Below are 22,264 nucleotides of genomic sequence, written 5' to 3'. Positions count from 1 at the left end.
TCTCCAATAAAAATAGTTAGTAATTTCTTAAACATCCATTTTCATGTAACCGATCATATCAATATTTGTATACTTATCTAACTAAAACAGTATAAAAATTTTACTAGATAATCAGACCTGCATTTTTGGATAACTGATCATGTAAATATTTCTCTTTATATATATATTAAAGCATTGTAGATTACTTCTAGCAAATATTTTAACAGACTACCATTTTTCAAAAGTATAAAATAACTGGTATTTAGTATATACACTTAAAAGAAAATATTGACACTTTTGGAGAATTTAAACAAATAATTTAAAATAAATACTCATACAGTTATTCTAAAACAACAAAGTGAACTTGCTTAGTACTTTTCTCAGCATAACCTTAGTAAAATTGCTATGCCAAAAAATTACAATTAACATACAGTAACTTAAAAAATATTATATATGTTTAAAAAAGTAATGACCTGATTAGACTGGGTCTGATTAGATTGACTGATACTTGTCTGTGGGGATTGTTGTTGTGATGGGACAGGAGAATTTTGCTGCACTGCACTCAGAGCCTGCATGTCTGGCATGAAACTCTGGGTCGCCATGGCAACCACAGCAAAACTCTGAAATGAACACAACAGGAAATAATGCTACAAATATTAGCAAGTACAAAAAAAATGAATTTATTATTTATTACCTGGCCCTTTTTCCCCCTTTTTGGCAAATTACAAATTTTTTTAACTTCAACATTTTAAAAAATATGGATATCAAAATATTTGCACTTCATATAAAATTATTTTAGTTTTACATTTTCAATATTAATTATATTCTGAATGAAACATTTCTCACATAACACTTTTTCCCCCAACACTCAAAATAAAATTACACTCAGCTATTTAAAAAATGTTTATTGATAACTTTATAGAATTCAGATATATTAGTTTAGTATTCACTTTCCATGTTCTAATTTTTATTTTACAAATTATACATTCTATATATTTGAAGAGATTTCATACAAAAAATTTATTCATTTATGAGTTTACACATAGAGCAAAATTTATCAGTACATAAAATCCAAATAAAAAAATGCACTACAAGTAAATTCTATTTATCAGAAAGCATTTGATACAGATACTTTCCATGGATAGTTTGGTTCAGTTACTTTGATTATGAAAAAAGGGGCTACCTGCCTAAAGGTAGAGATGCCTTCACATGATAAATTCATTATGCCCAAAGTAAAGATTATTGTAACCCATAAATTGTTTAAACATTCTACAAATTTTAAAGAATAGCTACAACTGAACAATCTCTCCCAGATGTTACACTGCCCTCCTCCTAAACAAATTGGTAATCCACAATAGCCATAAAATGCAGAAAAATCTTATTATCAATGTATTGGGCAACATATTCACCTCAGATAATCAAAAGCTTGATTAACAAAGATTAATTTTTAAAGCATGCAAATTTTTCTTTTGAAAAGATTTTATGAAATTGTTCATTTGAAATTATAAAAATAAGTGCTCTAGTACTCCAATTAACATTCTATGATTACGCTTTTTTATTGTAAAATGTTAATTTTATAATATCTTATAAAAAGTTTAAAAACTAATTACAAAAACAAATTCCATTAAAATTTATGCAAACTGTGAAGTTTTATAAGATTTCTTACATGCATTTTTATGAGGCATTAAATTTTTTAATACAGGTTGGTAACCTTTTTCGTGACAGACCCCATAACTTTAGCAGCTAACACACAATCAATCCAATTTTTGATCAACTGACGATCCTTAGGAGAAGCATTAAGACATTGCTTTAAATATTTGAGTTTTGCTTGAGACTTCAGTGATTACTTCAGCAAACAATCTGGTTGCATAAAAGTTTTCATAACATTCTTCAAATGTAATATGAATGCAAACAAATTTCTCTTAAAAAGTCCTCCACCACGGGAATCAAGCTTTTTTTAGGCATCTAATACAGCCCCATGTGTTTGCATAATCAAAATCAAATCCAAGACTAATCGTATTCCAATTAATGGAAAATACGAAAATTAGCTGTGCTCAGAGACCATAGCACAGCTAATTTTCGTATTTTCCATTAGCATCATTGCAATATTTATTGTTTACCAGATCTACAGCATGAATGGTTTCTTCTTCAGTTAAAAAAATTTGGTTCTTCGTTTTCTACATTTAACCACCTACAAATATCATCCTTTTATGCTTTGAAATATGCGATTGATTTGTCAGTTAGTGTTGCATTATCTTTAACATATGAAAACTCATAATGGTAACAAAGTGTAATGCATTAATGGCACCTTGGCACAATTTGGCAATTTTGACTTAATCAAAAGACAAAAATTACTTACTAGGCACAAGATGGCAATTTTCGCAACATTATTAATCAAAAAAGTACACACTTCAGCACTTTAAAATACAAATTTTAATTATTAAATAAGAATTATATGATACATTAAAAAATAAAGTGCTTAAATTTTGTCACAAAATTCTTTTTGTAATTTTTTTATTACAATTCTTCTGTCTGTATACACAATGATATGTTTTTGCCTAAAAAAATTATTTTAAAATTGCACAAATTTTGACATTGTGCATTGGTTATGTACCAATGCATTTCATTATTGTTCTCTACCAATTTTATTACCCTCTTGCAGAAATTTTGCTACACTTTCTTCCTTTGTTGGCAAATTCCATAAGTGGATATTTTAAAATTAACTTTAAAGCAAACAATATCATGATTGGTCTGTTGAAACTTGAAATACAACAAAAAGAATGCATACAAAAATAGCAAGGTGATTTAATTAAAAAAACTGCTATGAGCATGGTTGCCTGAAAAATAGCTATAACATGGTTCCCAAGTCCAGTACATTATAAAAATTTGACGACTTCTAAGTAAGGTGGTCGAGATAATACATAAGTACCATTAATACATGTTTTATAATAACATATTTTTACCATAATGCACAACAGAAAAGCTATTGAATGACCTATCACCTATGAGAAAGGCCAAAATATCAATAACTGGTAAAATTAGCGACTGATTTTTCACAGTATTCTGTTTAATGTTATTATGTTTTCCCAATTATTTCTTTACAATTATGGTTAACAGAGACTTTGGTTAGATACAGATTCAATTAATAAAGGTTCTACTACATTTAAAATACAAATAAAATTTTCAAATATAAAAATCAATAAATAAAACCTAATCAAATTGGGCTAAGTTTTTTTAAAAGAACACAATACTTTCATGATGATATCACTTCAGAATACTCAATTCTAAAAAAAAAAATCAGGATATATCAAAGAATATTTCTTTTCAAACTAGCAGATATAATTAAAATATTAATTCAAAAAACGGTAATATTTCAGAAATGTAAAAAAAAAAAAATAATTAATTGAAGTTACATAAATATAATAGTCTGATTTACATATCTCTAATATTAGTTCTCATTGGTACCATTGGCAGTCTTAATAATTCATAAAGATAAGTTAAGGCTACTAAAAAAGTTAGCATTTTACATATTTTTTCTTAAAACACTCTTTTTTCATATTTCAGTTGCTAATATTTTTCACCATGGAATTACAGTTTCCACTTCCAATACATGATAAAACATTAGATGAATAATATACAGTAGTCACTGCTAATTAAACATACTAGCCATTTATTACTATTATTTATTTATCATTTTCATGAGTACAAATTAATATAAATATATACTATTAGAACAAATATATACTAATCAACAAAAAAATTGTCATTTATTAAACTCATCTCTGCTGCTTAAACTGGCAAAAGACTGATTATTCAGATCCAAAACAAGCAGTTTGTGGCTGAAAAAAAAAAGGTGTTTATAGTTCATTCATCTTTCAGTTATGTAGTGGTTTAGCAGAAATTTCGGCCAGTGTAGTTAGAATCAAGAACTCCTGAAGGTAACGAATATCCTTTCCTAGTTCCTGTCAGATACTATGAATCTCTTTCTCCAGGCTAGATGATGAGAAAGATTTCTTTTATCTTAAGATTAACTAAAATAGTCTCTAGAGGCACTGGAAATGAGTTCTTTGATTGTAAACAACTGAACACACAGGATACAAGAAAAGGTGGTTAATCTTTAGATTATGGTAACTTGGCGATTTTTTGGCGAAAATTTAGCGACCAACCCTGCTATATTTTTTTTTTTTTTTTTTTCCATTTTGTTTTCACGAAGTAAAGGCTTTTTTTTTTTTTTTTTTTTTTCAACAATCTGCTAGCCGAATTACGCTTATTCTAGAACTTTTACGGAACAAAAGTGCTTAATCATGACGAAGATTAGGTGCGAAATTGGGAGAAAGTGCAGAATCGCCCACTGCTTGCCGCGTTTTTAAGAATTGCACATACACGGTATCCATGTACACGTCAACCTATTTTCACTTAAAAAAAAATCCCAGAATTGCACAAAAATGACATTGCGCACACTCTTGACTTTATCCATGTACACTGCTAAAGTCCTAACTAGTAACCTTTATTGCCTTACCAAAATGTCGCCAAACTACCTGTTACCATATTCCAAAAATTAGCCGAAAAGGTGATGGTTAAGTAAGCACAAGTTCCCTTTCTCAAATACCACTTGATAGGCGTTTTTTAAAGTATATACACACATTAAGTTTGCAGAGTGTTCTGAAAAAACATCATGAAATGCTTCCTTGCATTATAGTACATGATCAATTTTTGATTTAAAAAAAAGGAGTCGTTGTAGGCTGAAGAAAAAAGAAATGTAAGCAATGATTACATCGATAAAAACCATGAAGTGACAGGTCAATTTGATATAGTGCAATCATTCTTCTGGCACAGGCATTTTGTATTTGAAGATAGAAATATTCTTTTTTTATTTGCTGTGTTGCGACTTATAATATGTCAAAAATGCTGAAACAAAATAATTTAAGCCTGAAAGAAAAGAATAAATTTCTGAAAGATTACGATGTTTTGTAAATGCAGCCAAAAAGAAGTAGTTTTTAAAATGAGGATGTTACTTTAACAATAAGTTACTTTAACAAAGAAATAAAATGATAAAGAACTAGTAAAAAATAGAAATGTCTCAAAGAAGTGCAAAAGGGGTGGTAAATTGAGAGACGTTGAAAACCAATCTTATAACACTGCAACGAGACTAAAACAATTTTCCAATTCCTAGAGCTTTTTGACTGCAAAAACTCTAAAATGACTAAGCAGTAATGGATAGCTTGCAGATGAAAGAGAGAAATAACATTGTTGACCAAAGCCACACAGTCAGCAACATGGGGAAGATAATCATTTAGCTGAGAACTGGATAAAGGATGTTTTACTCGGGCTTCTAAAAGAATAAGACTAACAAAATTTATGAAAAACATGACAATAGCCTGTTTTACGAAGCACACATTAACAGCAGCTGGTTTTAAGAAAATAAAAGAATGAGTTACTGCATTATTAATATACAGTACGGATGCAAGAATTAAGAAAATGCCACTAGTTACTGGAAAAAGTAAAAAACATCGATGATTAAAAGGGGTCAAGAATTTCCTTTCCACTTACAATAATATCAAGAACTCGAGCAGTATTTCTATCGATTTCCCTTTGAAATGTAGCAGAGACCAGAAAAATGAAAAAATAGCTTTATTGTTAGATAACTGTGCTGCACAGTGCTCTGACATTGTTCTGAAAAAAATTAGTGTTTCTTCCTGCAAATACGACTTCTATCATTCAGCCTTTAGACCAAGGTAATACAAAAGCTTTCAAATGTCATCACAGGAAAGTTAAAAAAAAAAAAAAAAAAAAAAATAGACAAAATGGAATGCATGCACTTTGGAAAGACACAAGTCAGTGAGTGTGCTTATTATACTTGACGCATGGGAAGCAGTCTCCCAAAACAGAAATTACTCTTTCTAACATTGTAAAATCTTTCTAACATTTTTGGACATTACTGAGAGAAATTACAAAGATTCATTTTTAGAATGAAATTGATGTTAATATTGATCAATTGATGATAATATTGGGACAGCATGGAAAAACATAAACTATGATATTACACACAGTGTTAAAAGAGCTGCAGAAACTAAAAGTGATACGGATGATATGATAGTGACCGCATGCCAACCTCAGCTGAACATAGAAAAGCACTGCAAACTCTGAAGAACTCATGAACTGAAAGGTAGAGATCAGAAAAGTTCTCAACAGTTTTACAAACTCGAAAATATATCTGAAAGATTATTGATGAACAATATGAAACAAATACAGATAAAGCAGTTTTTTATTAACCGCTTGCCTGATTATCCCGAGAAAACTCGGGCGAAGCAGAATTTGTTAGTACGATTTCTTTTATCACGTTTTTACTCGGTCTGGAGGAAATGAAAGGAAATATTTAGCTTTGATTGGCAGTTTGCCAAATTTTGTTGGTTGCGCGGTTCTTTTGGAGGGACTGGTCGCGTGTTTCCCTATTGTATAGTATACGTTGGCTTGTGGATTAGTAATGTATAAAGAAGGATGCATGCATTGGAAAAAAATAAAATATTGGCGATGATGGAAGATAGCGAAAGCGATGATTTTTCAGATAGTGATTATGAAAAGGTTGGGAAAAAAAATTTTTAAAAAATCAAATCAAATCCAACGAGACAGTGTACTCTGTGCTCCCGTGAAAGAGATTCCAGTGGTAAGCCAGTAAGAAAAGAGACCAGATACCAGTGTAGAACATCAGGTATCACTCTGTGTTGTCCCTTGTTTCAAAAACTATCATCCAAAGACTAATATAACTTTTTTCGTTTGCCCGAGATAACTTGGGATAGTAAACTAATATTAAAAATAAATGCTTTTACACCTTCAAAAAATTAAAAATTCAACTTAAAACCTACATATTTTGGTTTGTTTCATTTTGCTGTATTTAATAATAAAAAAAATGTGATGATTTTTTGTAATATTTTTCAAAAAAATGTGTAAGGGAAGCGGTTAAAAGTTTAAAATTTAATCAGGTATGTAATTATAAAATTTTTTAATAAAAAAAAATAAACAACAAATTTTCAAATTCTTTAATTTTAGCATTAACTTTTAATTACAAAATTTAATGCAAAATTTAAGTATTTATTAGATTAATTGTTAGTTAATATCTTACTGAATAAGTTCAATGCTGATGCCGTAATTTGCAATATTGAAACTCATTTATTAAACTCAGCTGCTTAATAAACCGACTCAAATACATATGGAGCAGAAGTGATTTCAATAATCGGTGAGCACTGTATATAAAAACTAAAATTATGCTTCTTTACACTGGCAGTAAGAAAAAGGGGGGAAGACAACTAAATAACAGTAGGTGTATATTCTGCCATAATACAATTTGAAATAATGTATTTTGAGTACTTTTCCATTTTGCTGGCGCAGGTGATAAAGTCGCCAATAATGGTAAAACTGATGCCGAATGAAATATCCTCGCTGGTAACCTTTTACGCCTCATTTTCAAAACAAATCGCAGCCATTTCTTATTAGATTGATTGTTTCTTTCAATTCTGGCATACAGTTACATAGAATTTTTACCAGATAGTTCAATTTTATGCCCTGAGGCTATTCGAAGTCAATTAGGATGCAATCACAATGCTCACCTTAAGACGAAAATATAGAAAAGGCAAAGTCAAGAGTTAAATTCATCAATTCTAATGAGAATGCACTAGTGAAGTAAAGCACTATGGTTTTACATAATTTTTGAGTAAGCTATTTGTACGAATTGAAATAATTCTTGCATTTCAAATTACGATTTAACTTGAAATTAATGTAGATAATTAATGAATTAGGTTTTTGCAGCGTAGTTTACGTGAGATGAGATCAATTGGGGTCACGTGATATAAACCCGCGAATCAGAATGTTGAACCATGAACGCATAGTAAATTCTTGAATTAATGTCTTTTCACAAAATTTTAAACGATATTAAAATGGTTATGCCTTCAAAATAAAAAATCCTTAGAACTAACATTTGTTAACATTTTTTATGTGTATACTGTATGTTGTCACCAATAAAGTCTGCATGGTGATATTTTCCACCGGCAAAATGGAAAAGAACTGTATTTTGTTATCATATAATTCAACTAACTGATACTTGACCCAAAAAATATCCAAAATGATTACATAACACACCAAATTTTGTTTTATAAGTCAATACTTACTACATCCCTTCCGCTGCAATGCACTTATATCCAAGTTTTTTGCCCCCAATCTTTGAAAGATGTTTTAAATTTACTTTCATTAAGGGGTATCAGAAACCCCTATACCGACAATGTTAAATTGGCCATTTTCGATGTACCTTTTCTCAAAATCTGCTGTAGATACAAGTTTTAAAAATAAACTGATTATACTGAAATGAGCTCTTGAAACATTTTGAATTTTAAAGTAAATTACAGAATATTTTGTTAGGCATAGTAAAATTTAGCACTTTTCTCACACAAAAAAATTTTTAATTTTTTTTAAGTTTATTACAAAAAGCTCATTTCAGTAAATATTAGGTAACCTAACAAATGAGCCATAAAAACTTTAGATACCTGCTAGCAGTAGTTCCTGAGAAAAGGTACATCGAGTATAAAAAAATCACGTTTGGAGAAAAACGCGTTTTTATGTAAAAATCCTCATTGATCAAAGCAGTAGATGACAAATTAAAACTAGATTTTTTTACAGTTCTAATTTTCATAGAGATTAAAGAATGGTATTTTTAGAAAGATGAAATGTGTAGAGAATTTGAAAAGGCAAATATCCAAAATCACAATTTTTTGAGGATTTTGGGGTTCCAACACCCCTTAAGCCCCTTCTTGATTCACGTCAAATTTTTTCACATTACCTCAAAAGACTAGAGATAGTAATAATAAAGAAAGAATTTTAATCACTAAAATAATGCGGCGGCACAACGCGCAATGAATTGGAAGTTGATATGTCAGCACTATCGTTATTTTCAAGGCAGATACTTTTATTTTATTTGGCTTAGAATTCCTTACTAAATGTAGTATTTCATCTCAATGTACTCTCTTTGATATGATTTAAATTAAATTCCTCGTCATTATAATTTGCTTCCGATAGTGAAGAAAGTGACACAGAGGTTATTGAATACGAAAAAATTTCGATTGACAAATTAGTCGGTATTCTCGACACAATTATAGGACTTGAACAGCGGAACTTTGTAACTGAAGAAGAAATTATGTCTGTTTATAGAATTAAAGAGAAAGTATTATCACATAAAACGAAGCAACTTAAACAACTGGCATTGAAAGAAATGTTTAATAAAGTAAACAAATAAATATTAAGCTTTTTGTTTTGTAAATTTTGATACCCTTTAGATCATAATTGTTCTTTATTTCATAAATTATGGTTTCATATTTTTAATTTTATAATTTCTGCACGCCATCTTACCCGATTTAAACTGATGATTTATAATCTGGAAAAATCGATAATCCGGAACCGCCGAAGTCCCGACGAGTCCGGAATAACGACTTTTGACTGTATAATAGTAAATAACTATCTAAGATAGATGTTTTAATTTAGATGAAAAGTTCATTTCATATAATACTTTTTTATTATTATTAATTTATATAAAAAAGGCTAAACATGACTGAATGGAAGCATAAGAGTAAATAACTATTTCAGATCATTATTACAATTTATATAAAAATTGCTAAATAGCTGAATGGATGCCTACATCGCTATTTTGCTACCGAGTTATTGCTAAAGCATAATTTCATCTCGTTGGTTGTTCAAACATAATTTTTTACAATGAATGATGCTTTTTCTTTGAAAAAATTCTCGGTAAAGTGCAGAACCGCCCACTTATTTGTTTGCTGCTTTTTACAAGAAAAAAACAATTGGATTTTTATCAATTTTCTTTTACTTCTTAAGTGAAAATAGGTCGATGTGTACATAAAGTCAAGAGTGCGCAGTGCCATTTCTCTGCAATTCTGGGATTTTTTTTAAAGTGAATATAGGTTGATGTGCACATGGATACTGAGTAGGTACAATTCTTAAAAATGTGTCAAGCAGTTGGTGATTCTGCACTTACCCAAAATTCTATTGCAGACTTTTTGTCATGGACAATTCCCAAATTGTTAAATCCATAGGATATCAAAAAAGGATTTAAAAATTAAACTAGTATTTCAATGGCGTCTTAGGAAATATAGAACTATATAAACATACCCAATCTGAAACCAGCATGTATGCTAGATTTGGCGCGCTGTTAAATAGGCACGTTTGCTAGATTTGGCGCTTTCGCGCATGCATTTTCACTGCAATTTTTTTACAGTCCTCAAAATGGAATAGTACCTATATATTTTAGCATTAGGCCTGATTAAAATAAAAAAAAATGTACTTGATTTTAAAAGGGGGGGAGAGGGGGAAAGAAAGGAGACGCTGAATCAGAAGTTTAAAATAGCTGTAAATAATATATGTTGGTAGAGAACATTCATTTGCCAGAATGTAACAAAATTTATTCATTTTAGTTAGTCATTTACACATGAAAGAAGTATTATTAATTTTAAGTACAAAGAACATTGTTCTTTGATTACAGTGTGTATAATGCAGAAATAATTATGATAATTTATAAAAATTGTTTTTGTTTGGTATATGAAAATAATATGTAAAACCTTCGTAATGAAGCATGTGCAGTGCAAGTGGTTTGAAAAAAACAAGCAAATGTAAATGAGGAATATTAAAGAAAACTTTCAGCAAGCTTTATGAATTTTTCCTTTTCGTATTTTTCATTGTCAAAATATTTTTTCCTCTTATTTTACTACGTTAATATCTTGAAATGATGTTTAGCTAATGAATGCATCAATAAAACTAATATAATTTTATATTTTTATATATTTAAATTTTCATTTTTTGTGGCAGTAGCTGATTTGTGTGTCATTTCTATGAAGTAGCCGATTTATTTCTTCAGAGTGTATTATAACATCATAGCATTTCTCAAGATAAAAATTCACATACAGGTTGATATTCAGTTTGCAATGTAATCAGTAACAGAGATTGAACAATTGAAACTTGTGGAATTTTATCTAAATTTTTTCAATTAACTACATTATGGCAGATTACCAGCACAAAATACCCCCCGCCCATTCAGTAACATCACACTTTCATACTTTAACACTCATACTTTTTTATCACAATACAGTTAATTACATTATGGCAGATATCAGCACAAAATACCCCCATACAGTAACATCACACTTTCACACTTTAATACTATACTTTTTATCGCTAATTCTACACTCATATGTTAAAGTAAATGAATAGATATGAATAGAAAATGATGAATAAATATCAAGAAAAACTGCCAAAGTGCTGTTAGTGATCATTATCTTTCCTCTCTCTTTCAATATATGCTTTCACCTTCTTAAATGCTTCTAACTACCTTTCATAATCTCTCTAAAAATGATGTTTAGTCAGGACAGCATTCAGGATTTGTTGCAGTGTGCATATTTACTGAAACCCCACAAGAAATGTTCTGGTAGAACCAAGTTAGATCTCAACTGCAAAGTATGTCCACGGCTCAAAATTCATATAAAAAAGTTATGGTTCTGTAAACACAGACTAATAAGCTCCATCATGATATACAGTCAAAAGTCTTTAATCCGGACTCGTCGGGACTTCGGCGATTCCGGATTATCGATTTTTCCAGATTATAGATCATCAGTTTAAATCTGGTAAGATGGCATGCAGAAATTACAAAATTAAAAATATGAAACTGTAAATTATAAAATAATGAGCAATTATTATCTAAAGGGAATAAAAATTTACAAAAAAAGAAGCTTAATATTTATTTGTTTACTTTATTAAACATTTCTTTCAACGCGCGCCTGCGTAAAGCATACATTACGCATAGCCGAAATTAGAAAATTGCAACCAGAAAACTATTTGATTTGTATTCATAATATTTATAATGACGAGGAATTTGATCTAAATCATATCAAAGACGGAGTACATCGAGATAAAATACTACATTTAGTAAGGAATTATAAGCCGAATAAAATAAAAACATCTGCCCTGAAGATAACGATAGTTCTGACAGATTAACTTCCAGTTCATTGCCCACCCCCACCCCCCGCGCAGAGCCACATGAAATTGATAAACAGATTTCGGAATGGTTAGATAAGCAAAGGATATGTCTTTATCCATTTTTTGTAGCAATTCCACTTTTTGTTTGATGGACATCGAAACATACTTTCGTTTTGTAGATCCTTTGTTAGCTCCAGCATCGGAAATTCTATTTTACATAATCGAAAGTTCAAGCTTACTTTTATAAAATTGCTCTTACAGTCTGCAAAAAATAATAAGACGGATCCAATTCGAAGATTAAGGAACAACACAATCATCAACATTAACTGAAATAGATAATTAGATAATTTTAGCTTATACCGTCCGTTATACATTAAACGCGCACGCGAAAACGTATTCTTCGCTTGCGCAGACGCATATGCGCAGTTGTAAAGGTCTTGCGTGCACACGTAAACGCCTATGCGCATGCATCAACGCGGCGCATGCCCAGAAAGATTTTACCTTTGAGGTTCGGATTATAGATCATTCCGGATTATGGGTGTCCGAATTAACGACTTTTGACTGTATAACAAACAATTTTCTTTCACCTTCTTTCGAAAGTGTAATGGCATTAAATTATTGATACTGCATTAAAGCGTATTAAAAAAAAAGATTACAAATAGATTGAATAGTCTTGATAAATTAAAAATGATGGAGGGAAAGAGTTATCAAGCATAAAGATGATACAGATCATAAATGAAAAACTACATTTGAAAAGAATTTTTCAGTTCCGATACACCTGTTACCAAGATATGCTATTTCCTAACCTTAGTAACACATTTATACGTAAAATGTTGTAGAACTAAAAAGGTTCGGAAAAGATTATCACATTTTATAATTATTGATAATATATATATATAAAATAGAAAAACTGCCTCTACTTATAAGAAGAAAGCCAATGAATTCAAAACACTGAGAGTTTTCATGAGATAGAAATAATAATAAATAATCAGCTTCAATTATATGTAAATACTTTTAGGAATTTCTGAAAATTCTTGACAAAAATGTGCGAGGCATGATTGACAAAGTAAGCATAAAATACTAGCAAGACTAAACATAAATATGCAATATTTTAAAATATACCATTTCAAAATGTTACACCATAGTCTTCGTGAAAATTTCACTGCTTTATTTTAGCTAGTAAGGTAATATTAAAGAGAGAAAATTAAGATTTCAAGAGAATTTATTATCAGATTTAAGATATATATAAAAATTTAAAAGTCTAAAATGATGATCTTCCCTGCTTTACCTACAGCACCTAACAACAAAGTTCACAAATTTCCGAACAATTTAGCATCAGTTTTAGCAAGCAATGGAAATTAATAAGTGGTATTTGATGGAAGCTTCAAGTATTCCTGCATTCTGATTCCAGGTTCATGGATACAATTAGAAATAAAGCTTTTTGAGGTATTAATATTGAAAGAAGTGATTGTGTTCATTGACAACTTCTAAAAGTTGATAAAATATAGAAAAGAGAACTTACAGATCTTTCAGTTTTTGATGATATTTGTGTAGCAAAAAAAAAAAAAAACAAATAGCATTAAATGCTTTTTTAATAAATGTGTAAGTGTATTTGTTTTTCTTTTCTTAAACATGCTGCATGTATTTATAACATCTACATTTAAATAAATGATGTAAATTTTGAAATTTTTTACTCATGTCTGGTTCATTTAATTAAGGCAAAGAAAGCACTTGAAGACTTGCTTGTCTAATGGGAGAATAGCCTTCGTGAAGGGCTTTCTCAAAAAAACTGGTTTGAATAAATTTATTAAATTTATTTTACTTCCCAATGCTAAGATTACAGGAAGAAATACCTAAAATTTTCATAAAAAAAAGCTTTAAAATTTACTCAAAAAAGATTTTTTTAGGAAACCTGTTGCAAAGATAAGCCAGTACAATCATAGATGTGTATCAACATAAAATGAACATATTTAATAAAAATGGTAAAGAAACTTGCATTCATGTAAATACATATATCCATGTAAATATGCATGAACACTTGATATGTTTGCACAGAAGAATTAGGCTGCAAGTAAATCAGTGCAACTCATTCTTAAGGATATGTATCAGGAGATTGTCTACAGGAAACAAGCTTGTTTCCACTATAAAAAATATATAACAAATCGCAAAAATAGCAACAGTGCCCACATAGGCTGGCACTGGAAACCAAATTAATAATAAAATTCCCATTTCACTGGTATAGCGAAAATGTGGTGGAAAAATATTTTCTAAATGCAAATCAGGAATTAAAGTCTAATTCAAATTCTAATAGTTAAATTCTCAGACACGAATGTAAAATTTAAAATTAATTACATATTTCATAATATGAGATAATAACTAAATTTTTTTAAGACAGTAGAGACTCTGAATTTATGTATACTGATTTGTTTTCAAGTGTGTTTGCACACAACGATGATGCGGCATAAAACACATTAACTACTTCATTCATGGAACCTGTATGTCAGTCCTCTCCAAGGGAAAATATATCTTAATCATGGCCTTTACCTAAATCAATTCTTTCAAGAATAAAAATTAATTTTAAAAAATATGGGTTTCGATATATGCGGGGCCACTGGGCAATCCCCATGCGTTAATACGGCACTGATCACATATCCACTAAAATATATAGTTAGATAAGAGTATAATTTCAAATCACGTTTACGGGGTTAAAAATAACAAACAGCTAATTACAGCAAAAACAGCAAATTACAGTCTCCATATTATCACGATATTTTACCAATTTTTACAAACTGAACATCGTACAAAGCATACTTGTCACTTCTTTTCAGATAAGTTAACCAAGAAATACATTATTCGGCTTACAACAAAAAATACGATGAATAAGCATAATGTAAGACTGTAACTCATATGCATTTAATGGTGAAGTATTGATTAATGCAACACAAATGCACAAACTGCTATCATTTAAAAAATAAAATTGTCATTACAATTTGTGACTTACGGGAGAACATTGCGCATCTGCCGACTTAATATTAATGAAAATAAGTAGAAACTAGTAAAAGAGATATAAAAATTTACTCTCTCACCTCGTTTAAGTACTTTGGTTTCAAAGTTAGGTCTTCAACCGCAACTAAACATTTCAGCATACCTAGTAAACATTCACACAAACAAACTTACATATAACCCGAAAACACAAATTATGGCGTTTTACTAGTTGACTCGTTGCCAGATATTTGAAACATCCATAGCAGCTGGATGCTTTATTAATTTTAATAAATTGTTTTTCTATTCATTAGTCTTTTCTTCTTGTATAATATAACAACTACAAAACATAAACCATTCCACGATTATTTTTCGTTATTTTGATAAAGGAATTAGTTAACTAAAATTATTATATCATATCTACAAAACGATTTATAATATCATAAAACAAATGCATATATGAAATAAATTCAGCTGTATTAAACTATTCTGTATTTTTTTTACCCAAGATTTTGCTGATGGTTTGATATTGTACCTAGAACTGCTCATTAAGTACCTAGAATATTGTTACTAAAATCTGGAGCGCCAATACACTGCACCTTTTACAAGTTTTCCTTTTTAATTCACTAAAAAAAAATTAAAGAGTATAAATATGATAGTCTATATGCTAAGTAAACGAAACATTTTATGCTTTTCAATATATAACCCAAACGGTTACTTGCACAAGGTACTCTGTTGATGAAATACAGTATTACTCCATATCATGAGTGGGCACTGAAAATTTTCCAAGGCGGGATTGCCGCCGCTTGAAATAAACGTTAGGCAAAAAGTTGATGGCAGATAACTTTGCATAGAAATAAGTGGTAGAATTTTCCACAACTCAGAAAATATCGTAAAAGCAGCTATTCTTAATCTGAGAAACATCAAAATTCTTTCATGGAATGCTAATGGCCTTTTTAACTCTTTAACTGCTTAAGACGTGTTTGAACGTTTTTGGAATTCTTTAAAAATGCTTAAGACGCCTTTACACGAATTTCAAATCGCACGAAAAATGCTTAAGACGTGTATACACGAAGCCCGAATTTCGCGAAGATTGCTTAAGACGTGTTTAGACGACGCGATCTGGTCTTCCTTCCCCTACCTTTCTGCAGGCGGCTGTCAGTTGACACAAAGGTCTTAATAGGGTGTGAAGTCTTTTTGAAAAGAGCACTTTAGGAAAAAGTCCTTAGAGTGAAGTATCTTTGTCAGACAGCAGGTATGTATTATCTGTGTGCCGACTAAAAGTTTGCGAAAGAAGATAAATCGTTTTACAACTGTTCGCCTTTTGGTACTTTATACAAATGAAAGTCAAACAGGATCCGACGTTGTTATAGTACATTGCCGAATTTTAGAAGAAACAAGAAAAAATAAGAATTGTAACAGAGGACGCCTTTATGCCTATATATTATAGAATCAAATACTTTATTTTTGTATTGAAAAATGATTACAATTTCTGATTCGTCAGGAAAAAATATAAAATGTTGCAACCAGCTTTCTTGTTTGCCTTCGTATTTCAAATGCGCGTTATTATAATGGTATATTCTTCTTTTTACATTCTTAAATGTTAAAACTGTGCTTTCAGCATGCCTGAGTTTTGTACTCGTATGTGTGGCTCTATGCTCCGTAGAAATGGCGAACTGACATATAAAAATTATATGAATGTTGAAAGGAAGATATTCTACTCGAAACTTCAACTAAATGGAATAAATGAATACGCCGAAGGAATTTCTAGAAATATTTGTTTTAAAAATTTTATTATTAAGATTTTAAATCCAAAATGTTTTGGAATCTAAAGAAAAAATATGTAATCCTTGAAACATTTTTGGAAAGAAATCTATCGATATAAAATCTCTTAAAATTAATGGAGTGTAAATGAATTAAAACAGTTAGTGTACGGAAGGGTTAGATATACTCCGCACAAAAAATTACAGTCAGATGATCAATTATTTAAAGATATGAATTAATTACATTAAAAGAATTTAAAATAAATTAACATCTGTCCAAATGTGAATGCTAACAGCAATAGCACGAATGAAAGTTATTCTTTAAATTCCGAACTTACTTCATCCGTCGGTACGCAATGATTGTGTCTTTGCGATTACTTTTCTTATAGATACTGCAAAAGGCCGCCAACGAAGTAGCGATAAAATCGTTGAATACTAATAGTTTGAAGCGGGTTCAAATCCTGACGAATGGATTGCCTGCATACCAGTTTTAGCGAATTTTTGCTGCCCATGTTTAATGTGAATATGAGCCAATTTTAGTTAGCTTTTCATGATGACGTGCCTTGACTACGAGTCCTCGCTTGGATTGTGTTTGGTTTGGCTTGTTAGATTATTAACTCTTTCGCATCGAAGCCGCCCGTAACGCCCGTTCATTCAGGCAACGGCAAACCGCCTCAACGCCTCGTTTATTTTCTACCTAGTGCTTTCCCTCTCCACGTTAGTGTATGGCTCATTGGTTTCGCGAGTAGTTAAGAGACATGTCAATCATTCTTTTGAAGCAACTAAAGGAGACATACGGAAAGCTATTAACGTTCGCAGGTGCAATCTGGCTCTAAGGTGAAACTGCACACAATGGATGAAACCGCTGAAAAACCCCCATGAGAGAAACAGTCATTTCACTTAAGTAGGTTATTGTTAATGCTGTAGCTATTTATTAGGCAGGGGGAAAGGAAAACTATTCCAAGACAAATTCGTAAACACGGGCGTTTTCGATGTTTGATGAAAACAGATTTGGTCGTCTCTCGATGCGAAAGAGTTAAGCACGTGAAGGCGATCTGTCTAAGGGAAGGTATGCTTTCGTGACAGATTTTCTAAGGGAAACAATCTCGCACTACAAAAAGTTAAAACCATAAAAACGCCCATGCAATCAGCTTGTTCACAGGGGTTTGAATGCAGGTCAAACTACCAGTATGTTAAGAGAAGCGATTTCAAGAATGTTTAATTATTTTATTTAGTTTGTCATAAGCTAAATAAAATAATTAAACATTCTTGAAATCTCTTCACATTACTGAAATGGCAATAACATCGAATTATACTATGCTACCACTTTTCCTCTAATATGAAATTTTGAACTTTTCCGTTATCGGACAGCCCACCAGCGACTGAGCGGAGTCTAACGGAACAACTGGTGGTTCTGTCCGGGGTTCGAATCCCGGCAAACGGGCTGGTTGCCAGGATGATATTCTTAATTTTCCATATGTGTAACATGTATGCATGACCAATTTACGTTAGGCAGTCCTCGAACGAAGGCATCCTTCACCTTAGGCAAATAACCATCGAGAACTTTGCCATAACCAAATAAACCTTTATCCATAACATGCTTCAAATATTTTTATGTTAAAAATGTTTATGCGCCAAAGTTGGCCCCCGTTGAATGAAGTATGTTGTTTATTTTTTCTTTGTTTTTTATAACAACAATGTACTTGTTTTCAGAATCTGAATTATCAATAAAATTCTTTTAATAATATGCGATTCTATTTTGTTTTTTTATTTAATGAAAAATTAATTTAAGCGACAAATCTCTTACATTTAGAAAAAGTTTCGATTTTCGAAACGAGTTGCTGTCAAAAGCGCATCTTCTCGTTGTTGCATATATTTATTTAAAGCAAACTGCTTGGCGCGTGTGCTTTTATATTTGAAAAGATTCAGAGAATTTTCAACATGGAAGTAAAGTTATTAATTTTACTGAATTTTGTGGATTCTTTGTGTTTTGAGGTAAAAGTCAAACCATCAGATATGTGACAACCTTAAAATAAGGGTATATATAATCAGGATTTTGCGGCCAGACATTCCCAGCGAAATACATTACAAAAAATTATCTATGTAGAATTAATGTATATTCCGTTTAGTATTTTAATTTATCAGTGTTATTACACATCAGTTTATCAGTGTAAGTTATATCGAGTTTTAGTTGTGTTCGATATAAGAATTTTATTTGGTTTATATAAATCCGATTCGTTTAATAATATTATATTTATTAAATACTATTTATTAGGTTTCCAAATCTGACAAACCCAATCAATGGCCTCCTGGCTAAGATATCTGATTATCGCTATTTCGACTCATATTCGAACCCAAACAAACGAACTGGTGGAATTTTGTGATTTCCCCTATGTGTAACATGAACATGAGTACGTTTTACTTAGAAAGTCGTCCATGGAGACATTCATTGCCTTCGGCTGATAGGTCTCGTTTCCTTTACCATACTCAAGAAATCTAAAAATTTTTCAAAAAGACTAACAGATGCATATAACAAAATAAAATTAAGTAAATGCATATAAGAAAATAAAATTAAGTAAATGCATATAAAAAAACTGAAGTAAATGTATATAACGAAAAAAAAAAAATGAGGTAAAAACAAATTTTGAATAATTTTTCAATACAGTAATTTTTAAATTGCTTGTTTTCAAATTTTATTTCATTTTTATGTATGTACTAATTTACAGTGTATGTGTGCGAAAGTGTGCTTATTCGGCATATCCATATATATTAATTAAATAAATCTGATTTGAAAATGCATGCACTAACGCACTATTCTCGTAATTTGAAAAACACTAAAGTATTGTCTGAGAAAAATATTGATAAAGAAAATTAAATTTCGTCTCCTTACTCGGTGCTGCGTAAAAAATTTAAATAAGCTTATTAATTTTTTTCTTCTTTATTAAAAACAAATTAGTTTCTTTTCATCTATATATAAAAATAACAAAATCTTGCTGTCAGAATGGAAATTCTTAAAAATATAAAACTCGTTTTTTTCGAACAAAAGTTTCTGAGAAATTTCTCTAGGTCAGCAGGTAGTAAAAGGACCACTGACTGCTTTGTTTGAAAAACCCGATGAAGTGGATGATTTTACCCCCAAAAGGTTTTCTTTAACAAAGCAGATGCGGTCCAAATGGCTTTGCTGAGAAGCGTTCGTATTTGAATAGCTTGAAGCTTGAAAGCTTGAGTTGGAAGACGTTCTCGAAGCAATCAGTCAGACAGCAATAAAATTTTTTATAGATATTTCTCTCTCTCTCTGTGAGTTCTTGAAATCTTGGAATGGGTGAAAGTTTATTTTGTTTTACATATATAAGGAAACTGCATGTAAAGCAAAATAATTCAAGGCACCCATTTTATGTTAATCATTGTACGTCCCCTCAGCTCTTCGGTTGGGTATTAAGAAAAGAAATTCCTATACTGCTTTTGTATTACTTGTATAGTGAAAAATTTGAAAAAAATAGCTTCATATGAAAAGTTTTTCTCCGATGAACGAATACAGCTGAAATATGTTTCTGTCTTCAAGTATATCCACAAAACATGAAATAGTATTGTACTCTTTTGTATTCTATTGCATTTTTATATTGCTTCGTGGTAAATTTTTTGATTCTTAAATTTCTCTCTCTCTTTTCTTATAATACGCAAGTACTCTTTCAAATATGGCTGACCTATGAACCTAAATTTTTATACTATAAAATTTTATATAAAAACAGCCGTAATCATTAGACACAGCTTTGTGTATATAATATTCTTGAATACATGCCTGCAATTAATACTAAGAATACTATTGATAAAATTCGTGATATAATTAATAATGAAAATACTGTTTAAGCTAAAAACCGATTTGAATCTTTTTTTCATTATAGGGTAACATGAGTCAAACAATTTTCGTTAGAAATATACAATTATGCTAACTTGACACATCAGATAGAAAATATTTTATCGTCATCATCGGCTATGATAAAAGATTTATACGCTTAAGATTTTGGATTATGATAAAGCACACAGGACCTATTTGTCTAAGGGAAAGGAAGTCTTCAGAGTAGATTTATTTATTTATTTATTTATTTATTTATTTATTTTTTGTGGGAAACAAACTGTTAATTCACTATCAATTGTACTTATGAAAAAACCTAAGCCTCCCATGCAGCCGCTAGAATTTACCGGTGCTCAGCTATCTTACCGCTTGGAGACTAGTTGGCTTTCTGAACTTACGCAATATCTATCTGAATTTGAATATTTGCATAAAAAACGAGCAAAATAAAATGACACACTGTAAATAGTACATTTTACTGAAATCAAACTTTGTTTGAAAAAGGAAAAATAAATGTAAGGAATAAGATGGATGCATTTAATTAAACGGCGGGAAATAACAGCGCTGATCATATGTTTCGTATAGGAAATCATTTTCTTCGTGTTATCGTATAACGGAAAATATCCACAGATTATATTTTACAGTTTTTAAGAAGTCATGGGTTATCTGCTTTAAGAGAACACCTTCGTGGGCAATTTTCTAAATAAAATTAGCTTGAATTCACGTTACGCATCGGGAAAATCATAAAGACCACAAGCAGCTAAACTGTTCGGTTGCCAACAACAAACTACCAACATCCAGCAATCTTATTCACTCAACTATAGTGAACTTAAACTAAAGTTTGTATATTATTAGTAGTATTAAAATAACAAAAATTTTTGTTTGAATATCCTCCCTAGTAAGGTATTTCCTTTGGTTGGAGATTTGTCAACAATAAATGCTATGTTCAAACAAGACATTTATTTAGAGCATCATGCTTCAAAAATGTATGCTGGGATCCCTAGAAAAAAATATCGCCGAAAAATATATCTTCGAAAAAATATTTAATTATTCATATTCTTATGATTAATTATTAAATAATTAATAACTTTTATAATTATTAAATGAAATGCTTATTTTTACTTTACCAAATGTACAGCAACACGCTTTCTTTACAAAAATACCATATTGAATAAATTATATTGTAAGCTAATAAGTAACAACATTGCTTTGTTTAATTAAGATACAATAACAAGCCGAACAAACATTTAATTGGAAGTCAAAGAACAAAAATCAGCGTTATATTTTCAAATTTTCACAATCTAATTTTCATTATATCTTATCTCGTTCATTTGCGCTTTTGCAGCTGGAGATGATGGTTCGGTAAAACCATCGAAACTAGTCCTGTGAAAATTTGAAAATATAACGCTGATTTTTGTTCTTTGACTTCCAAATTAATTGCTTTGTTTGTTATTAATATGTCTCATCTTTCCTATTTCAGATAAAATTTACTAGTGTTTCTTGGACAGGAAAGCAAGAATTTTTAATTTGAATCAATAAATTTATGATACACTGAAAACGGTTTCAAGTTATAATTCCCTTTCTGAATATCTTGAATGTATATGAAAAAGTAAAATGCAAATTTAATATTAATATTATCACCCTTAAAAAACACCCAAATGTT

The 22,264-nt window shown here is 30.3% G+C and overlaps 1 protein-coding gene across 1 annotated transcript in view; it reads right to left on the bottom strand.

The window, feature by feature from the left end:
- The window catches only part of LOC118193563 (transcription factor RFX3-like), a 102,810-nt gene extending 87,583 nt beyond the window's left edge, over positions 1-15,227 (bottom strand). Inside the window, exons 1-2 of the mRNA XM_085821449.1 lie at positions 15,093-15,227; positions 453-599 (exon numbers count right to left, since the gene is read on the bottom strand). Coding sequence (XP_085677575.1) covers positions 453-599; positions 15,093-15,152 — 207 coding nt within the window. The 5' untranslated portion in view covers positions 15,153-15,227. The remainder of the gene's footprint in view (positions 1-452; positions 600-15,092) is intronic.
- Between the last annotated feature and the right edge of the window lie 7,037 nt (positions 15,228-22,264).

This window comes from Stegodyphus dumicola, chromosome 7, assembly GCF_044657685.1.
Source record: "Stegodyphus dumicola isolate Sdum_Otavi_A_Nest chromosome 7, ASM4465768v1".
Lineage (NCBI taxonomy): Eukaryota > Metazoa > Arthropoda > Arachnida > Araneae > Eresidae > Stegodyphus > Stegodyphus dumicola.
This window is presented reverse-complemented; position numbering and strand designations above follow the sequence as displayed.